This window comes from Muscardinus avellanarius (assembly GCF_963383645.1).
Source record: "Muscardinus avellanarius genome assembly, chromosome: 5".
NCBI classification, from domain to species: domain Eukaryota; kingdom Metazoa; phylum Chordata; class Mammalia; order Rodentia; family Gliridae; genus Muscardinus; species Muscardinus avellanarius.
Window position 1 is genome coordinate 6,005,921 of NC_137790.1, and position 25,838 is coordinate 6,031,758.

General features: G+C 46.5%; 1 protein-coding gene across 2 annotated transcripts in view; it reads right to left on the minus strand.

Annotated features, from left to right (window-relative positions):
• LOC308263256 (SH3 domain-binding glutamic acid-rich protein-like) overlaps positions 1-22,257 on the minus strand; it is a gene marked incomplete at both ends in the record, with an annotated part of 63,301 nt that extends 41,044 nt beyond the window's left edge. For both annotated transcript variants that reach the window (XM_080696199.1, XM_080696198.1), the window contains 2 exons: positions 10,817-11,002; positions 22,213-22,257. In XM_080696199.1, coding sequence (XP_080552325.1) covers positions 10,817-11,002; positions 22,213-22,257 — 231 coding nt within the window. The remainder of the gene's footprint in view (positions 1-10,816; positions 11,003-22,212) is intronic.
• Positions 22,258-25,838: the final 3,581 nt, after the last annotated feature.

Genomic DNA, 25,838 nt, shown 5'->3' on the forward strand with positions numbered 1-25,838 from the left:
TTGGATTGGACATCTTTATTTATTTATTTATTTATTTATTTATTTTCAGTACTGGGGATGGAACCCAGGGGCAGTCTACCTCTGAGCTACACCCCAGCCCTATTTTTTATTCTTTATTTTGAAACAGGGTCTCACTGAGTTGCAAAGGGCCTCGCTAAGTAGCTGAGGCTGTCTGCAAACCACGATCCTCTGGTCTCAGCCTCCCTAATACTGGGGATTACAAGCGTGTGCCACCACGCCCAGCGACATCTCTATTTTTAAAAAGTATCTTAGAGGTACCAAGTGTTCCCAAGTTGATCAACAGATTCAATAGTTTCTCAATCAAAATCCCAGCAGGGATTTTATAGAGCCAAAAAGATAATTAACCTAAAATGGCAAGGCGCAGAGCTAAGAACAGCCACAACAAAGCAGGAGAACAAAGTGACGTCTTACGTAAAGCTGTGGTCATAAAGACAGTAGGCGCTGGAGTATAAACAGAGAGACAGACATAATGCCCAAGAACAGACCCTACACAATATGCGAACGATGACAGCGCTGGCATTGCAGATACAGAGAGAAAAGATGGGCTGGGTCATGTGTGTGGATGAGAGGCTGGGAGGAGAGCCCAATGGTAGGGGCCCTGGCTTCCACCCCAGCACCCAAAACACAGAGAGAGAGGAGACAACCGGTTACCCACAGTTATTAAGCTGCAATTATGTCTCCATTTCACGCCTCTCAAATATTTAATTCATTAAAGTAAATATGAAGCCAAAATTATCAAAATTTTAGACACTCTTATGAGAGACTGTGTTTTTGGCTTCAAGTTAGAATGAGGACCTTCAAATGAGAGGAAGAGCCGCTGGGTCTCATCAGTAATCAGCGAACTTAACGTCACAAGTTTTACATCCAGCAACCCAGTTCCAGAAAATGTCAAAGTTGAACAATGCTAACGGTCGTTAAGAAGAGAAGCACTGAAAATGCTCACCCACTTCTGCAGGTGTGCGCCTGGTAGAAACAGCCAAGAGAACGCCTTGATTTATCTATCAGACCTAAACATGTGCCAGGTGTGGTGGTGCATGCCTATAAGCCCAGAACCTGGGAGGCTGAGACAGGAGGATTGCAGGTTCTCAGCAATTTAGCAAGACACCGTCTCAACATAAAAAAATAAAAAGGGATGGGATGTAGCCCAGAGGTAGAATGCCCCTGACTTCAGTACCAGAAAAAAAAAAAAAAAAACAAGCATGGTGGCCCACACTTATAATCCCAGTACTTAGGAAGCTGAGACAGGATAATCACAGGTTTAAGAACAGCCTCAGCAATGTAGTGAGACTCTGTATCAAAATAAAAAGTTAAAAGGACTGGGGGTACCTCTCAGAGGTAGAATACTCCTGGGTTCAATCCTCAGTACAAAAAAAAATGATATGTTATTATCATATGGTATTTTTCCCTTTTTTTGTGGTACTGGAGATGGAACCCAAGGGCATTCTACCTCCGAGCTACACCCCAGCCCTATTTTTTATTCTTTATTTTGAAACAGGACTTCACTGAGTTGCAGAGGGCCTCACTAAGTAGCTGAGGCTGTCTGTGAACCGTGATCCTCTTGTCTCAGGCTCCCGAATGCTGGGATTAAAAGTGTGGGCCACCATGCCTGGCTATATATGGTATATTTCTAAATAAATGTTTAAGAACATGGAATGGTCTGTGCAGTAACACTAACGCGTTGGGAGCCCCTGTCTTGCCTAACTGGGCTTGCATTCTGTCCTTCCCACTCCTGCCTTAGTGGAGCCCAGCCTTTACCTGGACTGAGACGCATGGAGAGCACCTGGCTAGCAACAGTCCTACGTGCCACTTCCAGCCTCCCGCCTCTGCCGGCCGGGAACCTGGCCACAACTGGCCCGGCTTCCTGTCTGGCGTCCCCTTTCTCTGTCTGCCAGTTGCCCGTCATGGCTCTCTGCATAATTTCTTCATCTGTTCCGCACAGGGCAGTCGAGTGCAAACTGGCAGGGGCCTGAGACACTGAGGACTAGGCCTGACACCCAATGCCCAGCGCCTGAAGAGGACATCGCTTGTCCCGTGGGGCCCCCACCTGCTTGGCCAGCACGCACAGCCCGGGGTTGACCGAGAATCCACAGGAGCCAGCAAGGCAATTTAAGTTATAGTTGTACTTCCAGGACACGTGCCAGTCACATGGGAGGGTCTCTAGGGGCATTCTACTTCCAATCTACACCACTATCCTTACTTTTTATTCTTCATTTTGAAACAAGGTCTCACTGAGTTGCAGAGGGCCTAAGTAGCTGAGGCTGTCTGTGAACCGTGATCCTCCTGTCTCAGGCTCCCAAATGCTGGGATTACAACCACGATCCTCCTGTCTCAGCCTCCCAATTACAAGCATGAGCCACCACGCCTGGCTGATTTATGCCGTTTTAAACCTGACACCTCTTTCAGAACTACTGAGTCTCCTTTTAAAATGCGAGCCTACAGCCAGGCATGGTGGTGCACACTTGTTATCCCAATACTTGAGAGGCAAAGACAGAAGGATCGCAGGTTTAAGGACAGCCTCGGCAACTTAGTGAGGCTCTTATCAACCTAGTGAGACCCTGTTTCCAAATAAAAATAAAATAGAACTGGGGGCATAGCTCAAAAGTAGAATGCCCCTGGGCTCAATCCCCAGCACCACAGAAAATAAAATAAAATAAAATAGTGAGCCGACATCAGCATGATGGCGCATGTTTATAATCACAGTACTTGGGAGGTGGTACAGGGAGATCTTGGTTTGCGAACAGCCTCAGCTACTTAGTGAGGCCCTCTGCAACTCAGTGAGACCCTGTTTCAAAAATGAAAAGAATAAAGCCAGGCGGGGTGGCGCATGCTTGTAATCTCAGCATTCGGGAGGCTGAGACATGAGGATATAGGTTCGTGGCCAGCCTCAGCTACTTAGTGAGGCCCTCCCAAAGCTTAGTGAGACCCTGTTTCAAAATAGAGAATAAAAAATAGGGCTGGGGGTGTAGCTCAGAGGTAGAATGGCCCTAGTTCCATCCCTAGTACCGGAAAAAAATAATAAATAAATAAAAAATAAAAAGAATTTTTAAAATGGCTGGGGGTGTAGCTCAGAGGTAGAATGTCCCTGGGTTCCATCCCCAGTACTGCAAAAATAAATAAATAAATAAAATAAAGAATAAAAAATTGGGCTGGGGATTTAGCTCAGAGGTAGAATGCCCCTGGGTTCAATCCCAGGGGCTGAAATAAAAGTGAGTCAACAAAACATAACCACTGTCATCTACTTTCTGGAACCAAAGCCTCTGCTTCCTCAGTACCCTTTCATGAAGAGCGCCTATAGACTGAAGCAAAGCACACGGGCAAAGCTGCTCACAAGGAATATTACTGTTAGCCGCCTATCGCTATAAGAAAATAACTGAAATAATCATCTTATAGAGAAGAGGTTTGTTTTAGCTTAGTTCTAGAGGTTCCAGTCCATGAGTGATTAGCATATTGTTTTGTGGCTAGGCAGGACATCGTGGTGGGAGTATGGAGCAGAGCAGAGCCCCTCCCCTCAAGGCCAGGCACAAAGAGAGGAGGAGGAAGGGGCTTGGGCCCAGTATCCTTCCAGGGCATGCCCCCTGGGGCCTAACACCTCTTAGCAGGCCCTACCTTGCACGTGTGTGTGTGTGTGTGTGTGTGTGTGTGTGTGTGTGTGTAATAGAAAAACATCTTAAAACAGAAGTCAATTTGTTGCCAGGCGTGGCGGCGCACGCTTGTCATCCCCGCGCTTGGGAGGCGGTTACAGGAGGATAGCGCAGGTTCGAAGCCAGCCCCACGCGCTGGCTTAGGAGACCCTGTTTCCAAATAAAAATGTAAAAACAGGTCTGGGAGTGTAGCCCGGAGGTAGAAGGGCTTCCAGGAACCCCAGTACCACACACACACAAAAAAATAGAAGTCACTTTGCTAGGTATGGTGGCAGATGTCTCTAATCTCAGTACTTGAGAGGCTGAAACAGAAAGATAGCAGGTTGTGGCCAGCCTCAGCAACCTACCAAGACTTTCAGCAACTTAGTGAGACCCTGTCTCAAAATAAAAAAAATAAAAAGGGCTGGGAATATAGCTTGGAGGGTCAATCCCCAATATAAAAAAAAAATTGAAATGAGTATTTGGAAATTTTTTTTCTTTCTTCTCCATAATTAAAATGAAAAAATTGCTTAGATCACAGTGAAATATAATAAGAGATGCCTTTGGTTTTATTTTTATATTAGAAAATAACTATGGAACTTTTATTCTAGTAGTCAACATGGGTAGAACGCCACATATACTACAATATTGTCTCTACGTAACTAGCCTAATTTAAAAGGATGATCCAGCCAGGCGTGGTGGGGCACGCCTGTAACCCCACACTCCTGAGGCTGAGAGAGGACGATCGCAGGCTTGTGGCCAGCCTCAGCAACTTGGCGAGGCCCTCCACAAGTTAGTGAGACCTTGTTTCAAAACCAAAAAAAATAAAATGGCGCTGTAAGTATAGCTCAGAGGTAGAACACCCCTGGGTCCAATTCCCAGTGCCACAAAAATAAATAAAGAGCCAAAAGTCAAATAAGAAATGTGAGGCAGATATTTGCAATATCTATGATAGTCGGTGACAACTTTCCTTGATATGCTGATCCTTACAAACCAATATATATTATCAATAGCCCAACAGATATTCAGGAGGCCAAGACAGGAGGATCGCGGTTCACGGACAGCCTCAGCTACTTAGTGAGGCCCTCCGCAACTCAGTGAGACCCTGTTTCAAAATAAAGAATAAAAAATAGGGCAGGTGCTGTAGCTCAGAGGTCGAATGCCCCTGGGTTCCATCCCCAGACCCGCAAAAAAAAAAAAAAAAAAAAGCCCAAAGCCCAATAGAAGAAAACATAAAAAACTATATAGGAAATCATAAAAAGCACAAACAGCTTACAAAAACAAATTTAAAAGATGCTCCACTACAACCACTGTATCAGTCAGCTTCTCGTCGATGTGACCAAAACACCTGGGAAGAACAACTTCGAGGAGGGAGAGGTCTGTTATCTGGGCTCACGGTTAGAGCGGTGTAGTCCATGGTCCGCAGGGTACAGGGCAGAAACGGCGTGGGAGAAAGGCATGGCGGGAGAAAGCTGCTCCGCTCACGGTAGCCAGAAGCAGGGAGAAGCGAGACGGGCCAGGACCACGTACACTCCCAAGACCCGTCCCCAGACACTTCCTCCAGACACGCCCACCGACGCAGTTACTACCCAGCACATCCATTCAGAGTACTGGTCCTCCTCTGGGTTGATGAGGCCTCGTGGCTCAGTCGCTTCACCTCCGATCATTAATACACTGCCAACACTTGAGGCTCCAGGCGGGGAACATTCTAGACCCGAACCCTAACGCCCATAAAGAAAGAAATCCAAATCAATGCTTCATCTAGAGACCGGCAAAGAGCCAGAGGAACGCTATCCACGAGGCTGCGGGAGTCACAGAGAGCCCCAGACTCAGCGAACGGGAATGCACCTGGTGCGGCTGCAGTAGAAGCCATTTGCCAACTGGTATCTACCAGCATGTGAGCCGCGGGTTTACTCTAGCGCAGCACATCTTCCAGGAGTTTGACCACACAGATAGAGTCTTGCACTGGATACAAAGGTCTGTATGGAGCCGGCCATGGTGGCTCATGCCTGTAATCCCAGTGCTTGGGAGGCTGAGGCAGGAGAATCACAGGTTGGAGGGCCGCCTCAGCAAATTAGTAAAACTCTCAGCAACTTAGTGAGATCCGTTTCACTTTTTTTTTTTTTTTTTTTTTTTTTTTTTTTTTTTTTTTTTTTTTTGGTGGTGGTGGTGGGTTTTTTTGCGGGTCTGGAGATGGAACCCAAGGGCAGTTGACCTCCTAGCTACACCCCCTGCCCTATTTTTCATTCTTTATTTTGAAACCGGGTCTCACTGAGTTGCAGAGGGCCTCACTAAGTAGCTGAGGCTGTCCGCGAACCTCCATCCTCCCGTCTCAGCCTCCCGAATGCTGGGATCACAAGTGTGCGCCACCACGCCCGGCTTTGTTTCAAATTTTTAAAAAACAAAAAGAGCTGGGGGATATAAAAAAATAAATGAGCTGGTCAAATGCCCCTGGGTTCATCCACAGTGCTGTTAGAAAAAAGAAACTTAGGTATAAAAATGACTCCTGGAGCACTGTTTATAATGGTGAAAGGCTGAAAATCACTTGAATGCTCTCCACTGGGGATATACCAAAAAGTTACGGCGCACACACTGTGGGACGTCTTCCAACCACGAAAAATAAGGAGCATGCGCAGCTATGTGCTGACCTCCAAGATGCAGTTACGAAGTACGCAAAACAAAGTGTGTGCGCTACTATTATGGTGGGGCCTGAGTGTCCCTCCCCCAGGTTCAATGGTCAAAGCCTATCCCCAGTGCAGCAAGGTTCAGGCCTGGGTGTGGCTGGAGCGTGGCCCTGAGGGTGGGCCTGGAGAGCTGCACCTGCCCTCATCCCTTCACCGTCTCCGTCTCTCTCTCCCTCTCTCTCTGTCTCTCTATTTCTCTTTGTTTCCCTCTCTTTCTTTCTCTGTCTCTCTCTGTCTCTCTCTTTCTCTGTCTCTCTTTCTGTCTCTATCTCTCTTTCTCCTTCTCTCTCGCTCTCCCTCCCTCTCTGTCTCTGTCTCTGTCTCTCTCCCTCCCTCTCTCTCTCCCTCTCTTTCTCTTTTGTCTGTCTCTGTCTCTCTCTCCCTCCCTCTCTCTCTCCCTCTCTTTCTCTTTCTATCTCTCTCTGTCCATCTCTTTCTCTCTGTGTCTCTCTCTATATCACTCTGTCTTTCTCTCTCCCTCTCCCCCCGCCCCTTCCCGGCTGCCATGAGCGGAGCAGCTCTCCTCCGCCACGCCCTTCCTTGGTGCTCTGTCTCCTCGGGCCACAGCAGTGGAGCCAGCCCCCTGTGGCCTGAGACCTCTGAACCCTGAGCGGAGGCTGGCTTCTCATCCTCTGCGCTGTTCTTGTCAGTACTTCAATCACAGCCTCACAGAGCTGACTAACACAAGTATATCCCCAGTTTTAGGTCATACACGATTGTAAATATACACTGACATTTTCTCAAAAGCCAAATGAGAACTGGCTAACATCCGCGGCCTGGGCACAGGGCGGCTACACAACCGGCAGGGGCCAGTGTACAGTGAGAACACAGGGCCCCCGGTTCAAAACTCGCTAAGAATTTCAAGACACGGCAGCCAAGTATTAAGCCAAGTACGGAACTTTCCTGGGCGTGGGCACCAAGTGCTCTCCAGGACAGCCCTTGGAACCAGCCTGGAGCTGTCTCCTCTCTATTCTCTCTCCTCTCTCTCTCCCTCCCTCTCTCTCTCTCTCCCTCTCCCTTTCTCTCTCCCTCCCTCCCTCTCTCTCCCTCCCTCCCTCTTCCTCCCTCTCTCTGTCTCTCTCCCCCTCTCCCCCTCTCCCCCTCTGTCTCTGTGCCTCTCTCTCTCTCTCTCCTCTCTCTCTCTCTCTGCCTGTGTGTGTCTGTGTCTCTCTCAACAATGACTGTTATGGCTCCAACCTCCGGAGCCAACCTGGCTCAAGGGAAGATAGCTGGAGTGACAGGGTCAGAAAGGGGAGATAAATCATCTCCATCAGAGTCCTTTTCAACTAGTTTAAGTTTGCAGTGTGTGCATGTATTAATGTTTCAATTATTAAAAATTACCTTAGAAATATGGAACCAAAATTTCTCAGTACTATCACTCCCCAAAAAGTCCTATTATCCCCCTCATCCAATAAGAGGCACAATTCTTAGAAATGTAAATGAGGAGCCGGGTGTGGTGGGCACGCTTGTAATCCCCAAGCTTGGGAGGCGGAGACAGCAGGATTGCAGGTTCAAAGCCAGCCGCGCTGGCTTAGGAGACCCTGTTTCTAAATAAAAATTAAAAATAGGTCTGGGAGTGTAGCCTGGAGGTAGAAGGGCTTCCAGGAACCCCAGTACCACCAAAATAAAAAAAAATTAAAAAAGAAATGTAGATGAGGTACAGGGAGGAAGAGAGGGTATGGGGACCATGAACCAGGGGTAAAGAGGGGTCCTTCCTCTTCAAGGAAATCGTCTGCACTCTGGGAAATCTCAGGTGAAATCCACAGGAGAGTTGAACTCTGAAACATACGTTCCCCTAAATATGCGCTGACCACACTAAGAGTGTAAAAACACTTCCACACCCACAGGCTCTTAGCCAAGCCTCTGAAGAAGCGAACTCAACCAGAGAACTTCATACAGCCACAAGCTGAGCTGAACAGCACCCCTGCAAGCCAAGCCCACCGCCACCCGGAGCCTCAGAAAGGGACCTTGTTTGGAAATAAGGTCCTTGCAGATGCCATCAGTTCCAGTAATGTCATTTGGATTAGGGTGAGTCCTCTTTCAACGACTGTTGTCTGTACAGGACGACACAAGGAGACAGACGTCAGGGAGACAGAATGCCCTGTGGAGGGAACAGGGCTGAGAACAATGTTTCTACAAGCCAAGGAGTGCCAAGAACGGCTGGCAAACACAGCAAGCCGGGAGGGGCGGGAGTAGACCCCTCAGAGACTTCAGAAGAAGCTGGCCCAAGCCGGGCGAGGTGGTGCATGCCTGTAATCCCAGGAGGCTGAAATAGGAGGGTCACAGGTTCAAGGCCTGTTTCAGCAACTTAGTGAAACCGGTTCAAAATAAAAAATAGATCTGGGGGGTGTAGCTGAGGCAAAATGCCTCTGGTTTCAATTTCTAGTACAAAAAAAAAAACTATATGTATATGTCTAGATAAATAGATTATAGATGATAGATAAATAGATAGATAGATAGATAGATAGACAGACAGACAGACAGACAGAGAGGTGTTTTTTTTTTTAAGGTGATAATCCTACACTAAACATCTTGATTTCAAACTTCTGCCCTCCAGGACTGTAGTAGAATAAATTTTCCGTTGTTTAAGCCACCAGGCCTGCGATGCCGTATTACAAGGGGCGGGAAATGAACATAAACCCCTGACAATGAAGCCGTTCATGCTGCAGACGGGAGGTCTAAAAACCTTTCTGCCAGAGAGCAGATCATAAATACCGTGGACTCGGGCTCGCACTGTCTCAGTTGCAACCACTCAATGCAGCCACAGCGTGAAGTCAGCCATGGGCGGTTGGTAAATGAGCTCGTGGGGAGGCTCCAAAGGAATGGCACTTACCAGAACTGATGGGGATGGATTTGGCCTGCACCTGCTTAATGACAGGCGGTTTAGATGAAAAGTATAATAAAGCCGGGCGCGGTGGCGCACGCTTGTCATCCCCGCGCTTGGGAGGCGGAGACAGGAGGATCGCGCAGGTTCGAAGCCAGCAGCGCTGGCTTAAGAGGCCCTGTTTCCAAATAAAAATATAAAAATAGGTCTGGGAGTGTAGCCCGGACGTAGAAGGGCTTCCAGGAACCCCAGGACCACAAAAAAAAAAGGTATAATACAAAAAAAAAAAAAAACTACACCAAAGAACCAGCCGTTCTGTGTAGCAAGAAGAGGTGCGCTGACATTCCTACACGCCAGAACTCAGAGGCAGCAGCACAGTTCCCTCCACTGGACAGAGCCCTCGCACCCAACGTGAGAAATGTCCTAACGGCTTAGAAAATCCCTAGTGTGGTTCCCAGTTCTCATATTCTAACGTCCTGGGATTTGTGAAATGCTTCTTTTTAACAACTGGACTTATTAAGCTCCGTCTATAAACTCTGATTGCAGAGTTTATTTTGTGGTGATATAAACTATTAAAATACAAAATGAAATTGCTGTTAAAAATCAAAATGTCCCAAACTGTTTTTAAGCTCGTTATCTTGTACCTATAGCAAAGAGCACAGTTCTACAAGTCAATCTGAGTATATGCATGTGTGGATTAAAGATTAAATCCTCAGAGCTATACCCCCATTCTTTTGTTTTGCTTTGTTTTGTTTTGAAACAAGGTCTCAGCCTTGCATGGTGTCTTACACTTGTAATCTCAGTACTTGGAAAGCTGAGACAGAAGGACCTCAGGCTTACAGCCAGCCTCAGCTACTTAGTGAGGCCCTCCGCAACTTAGACCTTATTTCAAAATAATAGGGCAGGGAATGTAGCTCAGAAGTAGAATGCCCCTGGGTTCAAGACCCAGTACCACAAGAGAGGAGAGAGGAGGGAGGGAGGGAGCAAAAGAGAGAGAAAGAACAGGGTTTAAGTTCACTGAGGGCTTCACTAAACTGCTGAGGTTGGCCTCAAACCTGCAAGCCTCCTGTTTTAGCCTCTCAAGTACTGGAATATTACCAGCATGTACCACTTGGCTCTGTAATTCACTCATTGTAAGACTGAAAACTTAGCATGTCCATGTGGGTGTATGGGTGTGTACTCAGCAAGGTGGGACAGAATTCCTTTCTTAGCGTGTATATTTTTTGAACAAGTGACCTCGATTCTTCAAAAACAAGGAACCTAAAATACCCCCAAACCCTTCTCAGTCATCATGTTATTCATCATTTTCTAAATCCTAAATATTGATTATACACAAGAGAGCTACCATCCAGGTATCGGTTAGAAACAGATTATAACTAGCCAGGCGTGGTGGCACACGCTTGTAATCCCAGTATTTGGGAGGCTGAGACAGGAGGATCGCAGGTTTGCAGCCAGCCTCAGCTACTTAGTGAGGCCCTGTCTCAAAATAAAGAATCAAAAATAGGGGTAGCGTGTAGCTTGGGGTTACATCCCCAGTGCCACAAAAAAAAAAGATCATTATTAGACAGTTGTGAACAATTCCAAATACTGTCTCAAAATCGGCTTGCCTTAAATAATTTCTGATAAACGCGCACACAGAAGGCTTTTCCACAAAACCAAATACTCACCCCGCAATACTGCTCTTCGTTGAAGATCTGGGGGGGCAGCGGGATCCCGTTTTGGGGCTTTTTCTCTCCGGGAACATTCTCCCTCATCCACTTCCTGTTGTCTTCATCCCCAGCGATGTCTAATTCCGTAAAGTCGATTTTATTAGCTTCCAAGAAGCCCACCACTTCCTGCTGTTTCTTCCTAATCTGGTCAAGAGTAGTGAAAAATAATTATTAGTCTGTTTTGGGGAAACGTTTGCTGACATTTACATACATTAAATCCTCTTTTCAGTTATCCATACCACACAAATAATTATGTAAAGTATTCAAATAAGGAAAACAATAAATATCACACCTCTTCATTATAAAGAATCAACGGAGTAACTATTTCAATTCTGAAACTTCAATAGTGTTAGGATAAGCAGCCCAGCCACACCCAAGATGGCGCCTCTCCGGCCTCTCTTCCGGATTGTGCTGCCTACGGCATAGCCCGTCAAAGGGGGCCACGGGACGCCCAACAACAGTCCCCTGATAACACACTCACTGGGGTACGAGCCACCCCATCAGTAAACGCCCCGTGCTTTATGCGATCTTCCGCTGTGAACGGAAGCCCCGTCCCATTTTCAAAAATCCCCAGCTGCCTGATATAAAAGGGAGCTGGGCTGTCTTAAAGAAGCTCTGGCTTGCTTGCTTATCTCCGATGGCTGGCGATGGCTGGCCTTGGGTTTTTTCTGCGCCGAACTTTCAAAGAGCATCAATGGGAACAGAGACATTCTGTTTTCGCATCCTTATTTGCAGTATTTAGAAATACTTAGCCGGGTGTGGTGGTACGTACCGGTAATTCCAGTACTTGGGAGGCACTGGGAGGTACAGGATGATTGCAAGTTCGAGGCCAGCCTCAGCAATTTGGTAAAGCCCTCAGCAACTTAGTGAGACCCTGTTGTATTTTATTTTATTTTTTGTATAGTACTGAGGATGGGACCCAGGTGCATTCTACCTTTGAGCTATATTCCCAGCCCTATTTTTTAGTCTTTATTTTGAAACAGGGTCTCACTAAGTTGCAGAGGCCTCACTAATTAGCTGAGGCTGGCCACAAACTTAGATCCACCACACCCAGCTAGAAACTCTGTTTTAAAATAAAAAATAAGCCGGGCATTGCGGCGCACACTTGTAATCCCAGTACTTGGGAGGCTGAGACAGGAGGATCACAGGTTCATGACCAGCCTCACCACTTAATGAGGCCTTCTGCGACTTAGTGAAACCCTGTTTCGAAATAAAGAATAAAAATTAGAGCTTAGAGGTAGAATTCATCCCCAGTACTGCAAAGAAATAAAATAAGTATTAAAAAGGGGCTGGAGCCAGGTGTGGTGGCGCACGCTTGTAATCCCAGCATTTGGGAGGCTGAGAACAGAGGATCTCGGTTCGTGGACAGCCTCAGCTAAGTGAGGCCCTCTGCAACTAACTCAGTGAGACCCGGTTTCAAAATAAAAAATAAAAAAATAGGGCAGGGGGTGTAGCTTGGAGGTCGAATGCCCCTGGGTTCCATCCCCACACCTGCCAAAAAAAAGGGCTGGAGAAACCTCAGCAAAGCTAGAAAGGAAGGGTAGGAGAGGAAGAAGGCTGAGGGTAATTAATGGAGGAGCTACATCTGAATATGTGTTTAAGTGTGAATGCAGCAAGGTCAACCTGGACGCTCAGTGTTAGGAGGGGGGAAAGGAGAAGCAGGGGGCACCAAGCACTGTGTGAATGTATGCCAGTTTCAGTATGAGCCACACAAAAATTTAAAAATAAATAAAAATAAAAAATAAAAGCCAGACGTGGTTTTTATGGCGCATGCTTATAATCCTAGCATTTGGGAGGCTGAGACAGGAGGATCATGGTTTGCGGACAGCCTCAGGCCCTTTGTGAAAGGTTAGAGCTGCCCCAGCCCCAAAAAAGGGGCAGGGCCGGAAGCTAGGAGGTGGAGCCCGGTAATTCCTGGAGGGGACCACGCCTCCCGGTCAGGAAGAAGAGAGTTCAGAAGGGAGCCCAATAGAGACACGCACTCTCCCCACCAGCTCCCGCGTGCACGCGGGGGCTGGAGGCCGATCTCCCACGAATAAAGGCATCCATAATATCTACTATGGATCTCTGCGTGTCTCTATGCGACTGGGGGACACCCCCATCTATCTTTCACTTTGCAACTCAGTGAGACCCTGTTTCAAAATGAAGAATAAAAAACAGGGCTGGGGTGTAGCTTGGAGGTAGAATGCCCCTGGGTTCCATCCCCAGTACTGCAAAATAATAATAATAATTATTATTATTATTATTATAAATGATGATGATGATGATGATGATGACCTGGAGCTGTAGTTTGTGTACTAGTATGGAGAAGAGGTTTTAAAATGTATTGATGTGTCAGCATTGGGAAAGATTTCCAATTGTGGAAATATATCTCCTGTATACTTAAGAAAGTCAGTAGGGGCGGGAAGGAGGGACTTGTCATTGACATTTCTAAAAGAGGAAGAAGAAAGTGGAGCCGGGGCAGAGGTTTCTTTACATTCCTAAGGAAAAACAAATGGCCTAAGGGAAATCTGAAGAAAATCCCAGACCCCGGAAGTTAACACATCTTGGGAGGGATAAAACAAAAGGTAGAGGCCTGTGTTTGGAGGCAGGACAGCCTCCCCCTTCGGGGCAAATCCTGCTGGAGACAGCAGAGCTGGGGCTGGAGATAAGGGATAGCATATGTACAGATCATGGACCTGCCTCGGACTTGGTCGGGATAAAACATTTAGTAAACTGGAGTTCTGTGGTATTTTCATTCAAATTGCCCCCATGCCCCGCTCCTGCACAGGGCTGTAACTATCTCTGTATTTCTATCTTTTTTTTTTTTTTTTTTGGTGGTACTGGGGTTCCTAGAAGCCCTTCTCCCTCCGGGCTACACTCCCAGACCTATTTTTATTTTTGGAAACAGGGTCTCTTAAGCCAGCGTGGCTGGCTTTGAACCTGCACGATCCTCCTGTCTCCGCCTCCCAAGCACGGGGATTACAAGCGTGTGCCACCACGCCCGGCTTCTGTATTTCTATCTTTTTAATAAACTTCTTTAAATCTTCAGCAACTGTCCAAGCTATGCATATTTATTCTTAGCTTAGGACAAGAATCCACGGTTTTTCTGTTTTTTCTGTTTGTGTGGTGGGGGGGGGATTACTTCTCCACACACACACCAAACACATTTCATCTGCAACAGTTTGGAGTTAGGATGCCCTAGGTTTAATACCGAGTACCAAAAAAACCCAGTGCATACAGAGTACTGGAAGGCAAAAGGTTAGAAAAAACTGATGGATATTCCTCCCAACACAGAAAAAGGCAACACAGTAGAATAGCCATTTTCCCCGACAGATTCCTTTTGGCCTACTCTTGCTCTGAGCCCATGCCCGCACCTAGGAGAGGAGGTAGCCCTTTTTTCTGCCTGTGGTTCATGTGTAATTACTGTTTCTAAAGACAGTTATTTCTTTAAAGTTTCAGAGCTCCTTCCCCACAAACAATCACAACCATTTCCTCTCTCCCTCAAAGAATTCACTCCCGGATAAACACTGTAAACAAATGACAGCAGACTCTGTGGACCCCATTTTAACAACCCCAGGGAGTGCTGGGCGCACGCTTGTAATCCCAGCGCTTGAGAGGCTGAGACAGGATTGCACAGGTTCGAAGCCAGCCTCAGCTACTTAGTGAGGCCCTCAGCAACTTAGTGAGACCCTGTTTCCAAATAAAGTATAAAATTGGTCTGGGAGTTTAGCCTAGAGGTAGAAAAGCTCCTGGGTTCCACCCTGGTACCACACAAAAAAAGTTAAAAACCCTAGGGAGAAACCTCCAGAAATCATGCAAATGATCAATCAATCGTTATCTGTCGACTCTCTACTCCGCAGAAGACATTGCACCAAGTCTTTCAGGTTAAGATTCTTAAACTGCTTATTTGTATGAAAAAAAAAGTACAGAACTAATTTACACAATAGAGATGTAGAACATACTAAGGGTGGTAAAGAGCTGGGCGTGGTGGGCACACTTGTAATCCCCGCGCTTGGGAGGCAGAGACAGGAGGATCGCGCAGGTTCAAAGCCAGCCACGCACGCTGGCTTAGGAGACCCTGTTTCCAAATAAAAATGTAAAAATAGGTCTGGGAGTGTAGCCCGGAGGTAGAAGGGCTTCCAGGAACCCCAGTACCACCAAAAAAAAAAACAAAAAACAAAAAAAAACAAAACTAAGGGTGGTAAAGGGACATAAGTATGATCGTTTATAATTTTTTTTGTGGTACTGGGGGTGAAACCCAGGGGCTTTTCTACCTCTGGGCTATCCTCCCAGCCCTATTTTTATACTTTATTTGGAAACAGGGTCTCACTAAGTTGCTGAGAGCCTCACTAAGTAGCTGAGGCTGGCTTCGAACCTGTGCAATCCTCCTGTCTCAGCCTCCCAAGCGCTGGGATTACAAACATGCACCACCATGCCTGGCTCAAATATGATCATTTATTAAAGAAAGATTAAAATTGAAATAAGTATTTTCTTTGACATGAAAATATCTAATATCTGATTTTTTTTTAATTCTTCTGGCATCCAGACATGGTGGCGCACGCTTGTAATCCCAGTGTTTAGGAGGCTGAGACAGGAGGATCACAGGTTCACAGTCAGCCTCAACTACTTAGTGAGGCCCTTCACAACTTAGTGAGACCCTGTTTCAAAATAAAGAATAAAAAATAGGTCTGGAGGTGTAGCTCAGAGGTAGAATGCCCCTGAGTTCAAACCCCAATACCGCCAAAAAAAATCTGAATAGAATATTGTTTCATAATAAAAATGAGTCATTAAGCCAGGCGTGATGGCGCACGCTTGTAATCCCTGCGCTTGGGAGGCTGAGACAGGAGGATCGCACGGGTTCAAAGCCAGCCTCAGCTACTTAGTGAGGCTTTCAGCAACTTAGTGAGACCCTGTTTCCAAATAAAATATAAAAAAGGTCTGGGAGTATAGCCTTGAGGTAGAAAGCCTCCTGGTTCCACCCCCAGTACCACCAAAAAAAAAAGTCATTAAAACTGTTTTATAGGCACAAGGGGCCAGATAGGGTGGTACATGCCTATAATGCCATTACTTGGGGCTGAGACAGGAGGATCACAGGTTTGACGAAAGCCTCAGCAACGTAGCAAGATTCTCAGGAACCTAGTGAGACTCAGTTTCAAAAAAAGGTGAGCTGGGAGTGTAACTTAGAGGTAGAATGATCCTAGGTTCGGTCCCCAGTATTAAAAAAAAATAAATGTATAGGCACAAGGGGTCTTGTTATTTTCGTGTGGCTTATTTACCAGGAGAAGGACTAGGCTTTGAGGATTCAAAATAAGTGCTGTAAAACCAGGTATGGTGGTGCATGCCTGTAATCCCAGTACTTGGGAGGCTGAGACAGGAGGATCAAAGGTTCACAGCCAGCCTCAGCTACCTAGTGAGGCCCTCCACAACTTAGTGAGAACTTGGACAAAAATAAAAGAATAAAAAATAGGGCCAGGGTTATAACTCAGAGGTAGAATGCCCCTGAGTTCAATCCCCAATACCACCAAAAAAATAAATAAACAAATAAATGCTGTCCCAAATCTGATATGTAGATTCAAACTCTCTTTCGGATAAACCCAAATCCTTTTTTAGAGATCAGTATACACTGTGGTAACCACTGTTTATAAGACCACCACCCCCCAAAAACAAGAAAGGAGAAAATGAAAACCATTTGTCCCTGGGCTCCCTACCGCTAAACAAAGCTCATCGGGCTGCTTGGAGCACTTGAGTTGCGCCTGGGCTGGAAGGCTAGCGAGGGGTTTAGGGTCCATCTGGGAGGGGAGAAGGGCGGGAGGGAGCACGTGAGCTCACCTGGCTGGACTGTCCCTGCCTCTAGGGTGGGGCCCCCCTCCGCTACAGATATCCCCACAGTGGTCCCTGCTGGAGGGGCCCCACTGGCTTCTTCCCACAGTCCAGCTCTTCTCCACGGCACCTCCATGCGGACCCCAGAGATCTAGCATCAGCCTGAGGGCTCCTCCCTTTACGGCCTCGGGGGACCAGACAGTTGTCCCCACAGACCTGGCCTCTTTCCGCCTCTTCTCCTTCCCCTCACCCTCTAGGATGTCACAACTGGTCCCACAGGCTACACATCTGTCCTTGGTGGTGGCGCTGCAGGACCTGGGCATACCTGGAGTCTGTGTCATTATTTGGAGCCTTGGAGACCTTGGCAGAGGCTCCGAAAGCTCTGGGTTTCTAACCCGCCATATTTATTCATAAGAAAGCCGTGACCTGGAGCCTGAGGGCGTCAGCCACCGACAGTCACTCTGCTGTGCTGGCGTGACCTGACAGCGGCACCTCTTGGTGGCCACCACTCGGCACCTCTAATTTATTACTCGTGCAGTTAAGCACCTTGCCAACTGAGCTCGCCATACTGTAGTACAACGCCTGGGGGGGGGGGGTCATCACAATCTATGTTTTCATTCTAGCTCAGAAAGTCACTGGACTGGACTGTCACCTGCAATGTCCTCACCTGCAAAACAGATGTAACGTGGCCTTCCTGGAGGGGTGTTGGCGAGACCTGAGTAAGATAACACATGGAAAAGCGTGCTGTGCCATAACTTGGGCGCCCACACCGTCGGGCACCCAGCACACCACAACTTCATCACCACCAGGATAGAGCCACGGACCAAGCAGGTATTCTCATCACTGTGGAACGTGAACAACACAGAGGCGGGCGTGGCGCGGCACACCTGACATCCCAGGACTTGGGAGGCTGAAACAGGATGATTACAAATTGAAGGCCAGGCTGGGCCACTTAGACTCTTGTCTCAAAAAATAGTAAAATAAGAAGGGCTGGAAGTGTAGGTCAGAGGCAAAAAACACCTGGGGTTCCACCTCCAGTAAAATAAATAACACAAGAAGATCCAATGAATTCATAGTTTCCAAGATGTACACCCAGGCCAATCTATTCAACAATTGTGGTTTTCCCACTATATATATTTTTTGGTGGTACTGGGGTTCCTGGAAGCCCTTCTACCTCCGGGCTACACTCCCAGACCTATTTTTATACTTTTTTATTTGGAAACAGGGTCTCTTAAGCCAGCGCGGCTGGCTTCGAACCTGCGCGATCCTCCTGTCTCTGCCTCCCAAGCGCGGGGATTACAAGCGTGAGCCACCACGCCCAGCTTCCCACTATATTTACACTGTCAATCAAGATGGAGAAAGGACTAAAAAACCCAGGAGTCCCCATGAGGATCTGCCCTTAAAGACCATGGTCCAGAAGCTACGCGGCTTAGAAACCACAGGGACCATCTCTCCCCCTGGTCTCCGTGCTCCACTGCGGCGATAGCCTTCTAGAAGAGACAGGGGTCATAGGAGAAGACACACACCTCCTGCAGCTCCCCAGGGCCCCTTAACCCAAACTCTCCTGAACATGGCAGAATGCGCCACCGCTCCTTAGAGTCAGCTATTAAAACAGAACTATAATACACAGCTGCATGTATTTAATCCCTCAAAGAGATTGCAGTTTCTTTTTCTTTTTTCATTTATTTCATTTGTTGGCGAGGTGTGAGGTGTGTGTGTGTGTGTGTGTGTGTGTGTGTGTGTGTGTGTGTGTGTGTTTCTCCTGGGGACGGAGCCCAGGGCCACTTATATCTGAACTACACAGCCCTATTTTATTAAGTTACAGCACTCTGATCCTCCTGTCTCCACAACCCACGTACTGGGATCACAGGCATGCACTTCATGCCCAACTGAGAATCTGTTTTTTGAATACATGAACTGAAGAAATAATAACAAACAAACTTTGCAGGACCCCCACTACACATGTGCCTGAGCGCAAGAAGCTGCCCCGCGTCTTTTCCTGCCACGCAGCTTTTGGGGAGAATTCCCCATCCACAAAAACGCAGCAGCACTGGTGATGGGGGTAACAACTTCTCACTTTTCAGGAAAAAACAGGAATTTTCCCATGTATGTGGTTTGGGATAATTCTTTGGACAAAGGATGATCCTAGATCTAGACCCCCTAAACAGTATTCGCTAATAATCGTAGTGACTGGTAGCTATAACGACTGTAATACTAATTGATGTTAATATTAATGATTAAAAATCATAGCACAACAGTGCCTAAGATGATACCATTAGGTGATAACTATAACACTTTCTGAGCACTGACTAAGCACCTGATTCCAAACCGACCCCAAGCATCTTATTTCAGGATTCCTCATGACAACGCTGTGAGGTGGGCGCTATTCTTATCCTCATTCTACAGACAAGGAAAGTGAGGCTTGGCAAGGTGAAGTACCTCTCTCAAGGTCACACGGTGACAAGCGGCACTAACACACTTGCGAGGGAATCAGAACTCACTTGGCTTGTCCAAGATCCTGGAATGAATGGCATCCCTCTAGGTCCTAAGTCAAGGGAACTAAATATGTTCCCAAACTCCAAGCATGCTAACACCAAATGAGCTAAGAAATCCACAAGGTTTTTGTTTTTTTTTTTTGTTTTTTTTTTTTTTTGTACTGGAGATGGAATCCAGGGGCATTCTACCTCCAAGCTACACCCCCAGCCCTATGTTCTATTCTTTATTTTGAAACAGGGTCTGACTGAGTTGCAAAAGGCCTCACTAAGTGGCTGAGGCTGTCTGTGAACTGCGATCCTCAGTTCAGCTCCCAAATGTAGGGATTACAAGTATGTGCCAACATGCCTGGCTATGCTTGAGTTTTGAAACAGAATCTCACTGAGTTGCAGAGGGCCTCACTAAGTAGCTGAGGCTGGCCGCAAACCTGGATCCTCCTGGCTCAGCCTCCCATGTACTGGGATCACAAGTGTGCGCCACCACACCTGGTCACCTGTTTTCTTTTTGTCTACTGAAGAATACAGAAGGTTGTGCAGATCAGGTCTACTGAATATACAGAGGATTGGCAAGTCAGTGGTAAAAGTTTTCAACAATAAGCGTGAACAAAATTAAGGCCCACCAAAATCTTTTTCCCTAAATATTTTTATTTAACTAAATCATGCAAAAAAAAAAAAAAAAAAACCAGCCAGGTGTGGTGGCACATGCTTGTAATCCCAGCATTTGGGAGGCTGAGACAGAAGGACCGCAGTTTGTGGACAGCCTCAGCTACTTAAGCCCTCTGCAACTCAGTGAGACCCTGTTTCAAAATAAAGAATAAAAAATAGGGTTGGGGATGTAGCTCAGAGGCAGAATGTCCCTGGGTTCAATCCCCAGTACTGCAAAAAAGAAAGAAAGGAAGAAAGGAAGGAAAGAAAGAAAGAAAGAAAGAAAGAAAGAAAGAAAGAAAGAAAGAAAGAACGAACGAACTCATGGGCTGGGGGTACAGCTCATGAGTAGAACTTGCCTACCATGTAAGAAAGGATGAGAGGTCCTGGGTTCAATTCCCAGTACCACAGAAACAAACAAAAATGTATTCAGTGTACATTAACTATGTTTCTGCAATCTTAAAGATTTACATCTGGAATTTTGTTCATCTTTGGTCTGTTAACCTGGCCCAGAGATCGCTAAAACCATCGCTGACCAGTTGTGACCGCGTGGGACTTAGCTCTTTTCTCTTAATTTCTTCTCACCCAGTGTGAAACTCCGTGGACTTTTGGGGCTGGGAGCCCTGAGGAAGCTGTCCTAGGGGCTGGTCCCCACCCAGCCTGCTGAGGGAGCCATCTCTGCTGAGCGACTGCAGAAACCTGAGCTGCACACTGAGCTCCTCCAGGAACCAGATATAAAAGGAAACAGCCCCTCTCTATTTTATGAGTCCCCTAGCTCCTGGGACTCATAAAATATTTTCTTTTCACAACTCTAACTTCTGCTAAAATGTGCATAGAAATATCAATCCCAGATAGGCGCTACGGGTTCACACCTAAAATCAAGGTCTGAGTAATTTCTAGGAAAAACAAATCACTGTTACCCTTCTTTCTTTTCTTTTTATTATTCATTCTTTTTAATTCTTTTTTCTTTTTTCTTTTTTTTTTAACTAGGGATTGAACCCAGGGGCATTCTACCTCTGAGCTACACCCTCAGCCTTTTAATTTTTTTATTTTGGAACAGGCAGGGAATCAATCAATTGTGAAACTGGCTTTAAATCTGCGATCCTCCTGTCTCAGCCTCCCAAGTACTGTGTTTACTGGCATGCACCACCATGGCTCTCTTCTTTCTTTCTTTCTTTCTTTCTTTCTTTCTCTTTCTTTCTTTCTTTCTCTTTCTCTCTTTCTCTTTATTTATTTTGTACTGGGGATTGAACCAGAGGCATTCTACCCCGAAGCTATCCCAATATTATATCTTATTTGGAAACAGGGTCTCACTAGGTTGCTGAGAGCCTCACAAAGTTGCGATGCTGTCTTTGAACCTGCAATCCTCCTGTCTCAGCTTCCCAAGTGCTGGGATAACAAGCCATTATGCCTGGCTTACCTTTTTTCTCAAAGAAGATTTATAAGGCACACAATCAAGGCCACAACTGGAAGGTCTCAAGTTAATCAGACCAGCAATATTATGGAGGTTGGCTTTTACTTCCTGTTTGGGGGCTCTCTGAATTCCTAGAGTATTTAAAACTGTGGCCCCGCTGGGCATGGAGGCGCATACCTGTAATCCCAGTATTTGGGAGGCTGAGACATGAGGGTCACGTGTTTGAGGACCTGTGAGACTCTCACCAACCTAACCAGACCCTGTTTTGAGATAAAAAATAAAATAGGGCTGAGGGTATAGCTCAGAAGTAGAATATCCTTGACTTCAATCCCCAGTAAGTACCACACACACACACACAAAAAAAAAAAAAAAAACTGTGGCCTCAGAGATGTTTGCTATCGTCACTGTGACATCATTTTCTTCCAATATTAATATTACACTGCACGGTCAAATCACATATCCAAGTAATTACTCCCAGGAATCATCTTAGCAACCTGTTCCATCAAACACTCCAAACAGTCACACGGCATGTCATTTGTTCCCAACTTAAATTTAGTCTAAGTCCAGCAGGATGAATGGCATACACACTCCAAAAGAAAGAGAGAAAGAGAGAGAGAGAGAGAGAGAAAAAACAGCACATGATTTTATAAACACGCAACAGCGAGACGCTAATGGCGTTATCAACTCCAGCATCACGCGCTCCTTCCTGGAACCCCCCTCACACTTGCGGTCTGGATTGTGCATTTGACACACTCTTTCAATGCTATGAAAACCAACACGGAAAGCCAAGGGTGCCCAGCTCACTCAGAGTGCAGCTGACCTACACACACACACACACACACACACACACACACACACACACACACACAGAGGATGTTAAGGCCAACGCTTGGCCAAACCGGCTCCTTCTACTTCCAACTCTCAGTTATCCAGAAAATAACAGCAGCAGCAGCAGCAGAAGAAGAAGAAGAAAGCCCCCACAGACTCCAGCAGGCACCTACCGCTATGGACCCAGAGGACGTGGCAACAAACACTTTGATAACCATTGCGATAGTCGGAAAGAGGACTCCCCCCAACACACCCCTGCTAGGGAACGCGTCGCCAGACAGATCCTGACAGTGACGCGCAGGGGAGCAGGTGCCCGGCGGGAGCTGGCAGCGGCCCAGAGCCCCACTTCTGCCCTTCCCTCCAATTTAAGAGGCTGGGCCGCTCAGGGGCAGAGTGGCTTCTTGGGCTTCCCTCTCCATTGGCCCCGGAATATTTTGGGATCCATCAAGAAAATATTTGATTGGTTGATAAAAGCAGCCACTGGACCCTTTCCCTTATCACTTCCAGTGCCCGACAACAGTCCCTAAAAGGCCAGGCTGTGCTGAGCACCAATCAGAAACCTGTGGAGAGATGCCTAGGGAAAAGGGAGGTGGAGCCCCAGCTACAGGGAGCCACGGAGAAAAAGCCAGGGAGCTCTTAGGAGCCACCAGGAAAGCCCAGAAAACGCCCCTGCGGTCTAGGAAGAGACTTGGATGGCAGGCTTCACACACACACACACACACACACACACAAACTGGAATTTCAGAAGAGCCACAGAGGCCTATAAATAAAAAAGCAAATTCTGCGTTTTAAAATTTTCTGGCCGATGATTTGAAAGTCCGACAAACGGTCGTACAATAGCAATTCCTCTTGAGTGGCCGGTTTCCAGCCGTCTCCCTTCACCACCTGTTTGGCCGTGTCTCCGAGGAGGCTGGGAAATAACTGCGGGCTTGTCAGCACGGATGCCTACAACAAGCAAATTACCTTCACTATGTTAAAGACTGGGGGATCAAAAACGATCTGCTTCTTACAGGCAGATCTTATTTACACAAGTCCTTTGAATTGTGCTAAAAATGAAAACACAAAAGCTAGTGAAGACACCCTTGTTAACTCCCACACTCTCTGGTGAGTTTTAAATCAAGGGCACTGGAGGCCAGGGGCAAGGGAGGTAATTCGTCCTCTGAGATAATAGGCCCCACTCCCCTTCTTCTTAAAGTCCCCGGCTACCCATGATGGAGGAGGTGGCACTGGTATCCTGGGACAGCTTTCTGGCTTCTGCACTTGCCCCTTAACCTGAGTCCCTGAATCCCTGAGCCCGAGGCCTGCTCTGCCGCTTCCCCTCAGGCACCTATGATGAGAAAGGACCCTCCAGGCCCGGAAACACCACTTAGACCCAGTCACATCAGAAAAAAATACTTGAGATGATGCTACCAAAATTTAATTTTTGCCAGGCGTGGTGGTGCACACTTGTTAATTCCAGTACTTGGGAAGCTGAGACAGGAGGATTGGGGTACGTGACCAGCCTCAGCACTTAGTGAGGCCCTCTGCAGCTTAGTGAGACCCTGTTTCAAAATAAAGAATAAAATCGGGCTGGGAATGTAGCGCAGAGGTAGAATGCCCCAGGGTTCAATCTTCAGTACCACAGGAAAAAAAAAAAATTATTTTTGGCTTCAACATGCAAAGCTAACTACCCCTAAGTTTAGGGCCTTGGTGAAGATGATCAAATTGAAGTCTCTATAAATATAAAACTTTTTTTGAATGTTAAATCCAAAATTTAAATCCAAAATTTAACGTCTTTGGATTTAACATCCTCTGTGTGTGTGTATACGTAGAACCCAGGGGTATTCTACCTCCAAGCTACACCCCCAGCCCAATTTTTTATTTTTTATATTGAAACAGGGTCTCACTAAGTTGTGGAGGGCCTCACTAAGTAGCTGAGCCTGGCCACAAATCCCAGTCCTCCTGTCTCGGCCTCCCAAATGCTGGGATTACAAGTGTGCGCCACCACGCCCGGCTTCTAAAATTATAAATTTTATTTTAAACTCTACAGAAGATCTCCAATCACTTTTACTTTTATTCTTCTCCCTACTTTCAGAATGTGTGTGTGTGTGTGTGTGTGTGTGTGTGTGTGTGTGTGTGAATGTGGTACTAGGGGTGGAACCCAGGGGCTTTTCTACCTCCCTCCAGAATACACTCCCAGACCTATTTTATACTTTATTTGGAAACAGGGTCTCACTAAGTTGCTGAGAGCCTCACTCAGTAGCTGAGGCTGGCTTTGAACCTGTGCAATCCTCCTGTCTCAGCCTCCCAAGCATGGGGATTACAAGCGTGCACCACCATGCCCGGCTACTTTCAGAATTTTACAGTATGTAGTATTTTTTCCACACCAAGAAAATTATATATTTCCGCACCTTGAAGTCTCACCTTGAAGTCTATTTTTCTCCCAAGTGTTAAGAAAGTAACACACTAGACTTATTTCCTAGTGGCCAAGTAAATTTTTTTTTTTTTTTTTTTTTTTTTTTTGGTGGTGGTACTGGGGTTGGAACCCAGAGGCTTTCTACCTCCAGGCTATACTCCCAGACCTTTTTTATACTTTATTTGGAAACAGGGTCTCACTAAGTTGCTGAGAGCCTCACTCAGTAGCTGAGGCTGGCTTGGAACCCGTGCAATCCTCCTGTCTCAGCCTCCCAAGCGCGGGGATTACAAGCGTGTGCCACCACGCCCCGATGGCCAAGTGAATTTCTAATGTAAACCATAGCTGGATTCTCATGTCCTCTAGAGGATAAACATCCTCTGCTCATATCAGATGAATCGACAAGGCCTAGGGAGAAATAAATTTTCTACTGAAACAATAGCCATCAATTTTTAGAAGTTGGCTGTGTCAGATCTGTGAAGTACTTTGCATCAATAACAGCCTTATGCCTTAAAACTGGGCTCCATTATGAACCCTACTTATTGTGAGAACAAGGAGCTAGAGAAGATGGGAACAGTAATGGCGTCTCCAAGACTGAGCCCAGCCCAGTGCTCCCCATGCCACACTGGAGAACTCCTCAGCTTCTGCCCTCAAATCCCTAGGGTTCCCTTTTTGCGTGGTTATCTCTAGTTTATTTTAAAATGACCATGAGTCAGGCATGGTGGCACACACTTGTAATCCCGGTATTTGGGAGAGAGACAGGAGGATCATGGTTCGCGGAAAGCCTCAGCTACTTAGTGAGGCCCTTTGCAACTCAGGGAGACCCTGTTTCAAGATAAAGAATAAAAAATAGGGCTGGAGGTATAGCTCAGAGGTAAAAATGTCCCTGGGTTCCATCCCCAGTACCGAAAAAATAAATAAATAATAAATAATAAATAAAAATGACCATGAGGCCGGGCGTGGTGGCGCACACTTGTAATCCCCGCGCTTGGGAGGCTGAGACAGGAGGATCGCATGGGTTCGGAGCCAGCCTCAGCTACTTAGTGAGGCTCTCAGCAACTTAGTGAGACCCTGTTTCCAAATAAAATATAAAAAACGTCTGGGAGTATAGCCCGGAGGTAGAAAGCCTATGGGTTCCACCCCCAGTACCACACACACAAAAAAAAAATGACCATGAGAATGTGCAAATTAGGAACTTGAAAACTCTAGCTGAACTATCCCTTTTACTTTATTACACTGATATTAGTTTCAAAACAGAAGTAGTACTAAACATTCCAAATGGCTCAGTAAACCTCTAACTTAACAAGATGCATTCCGAGACAAGCCGTATCTTCTAGTAAATGTGGGGGCATTTAACGTCTCTACTCCCCACTTTCTAATTAAAAGACCATGGTAAAGGGGTTACTC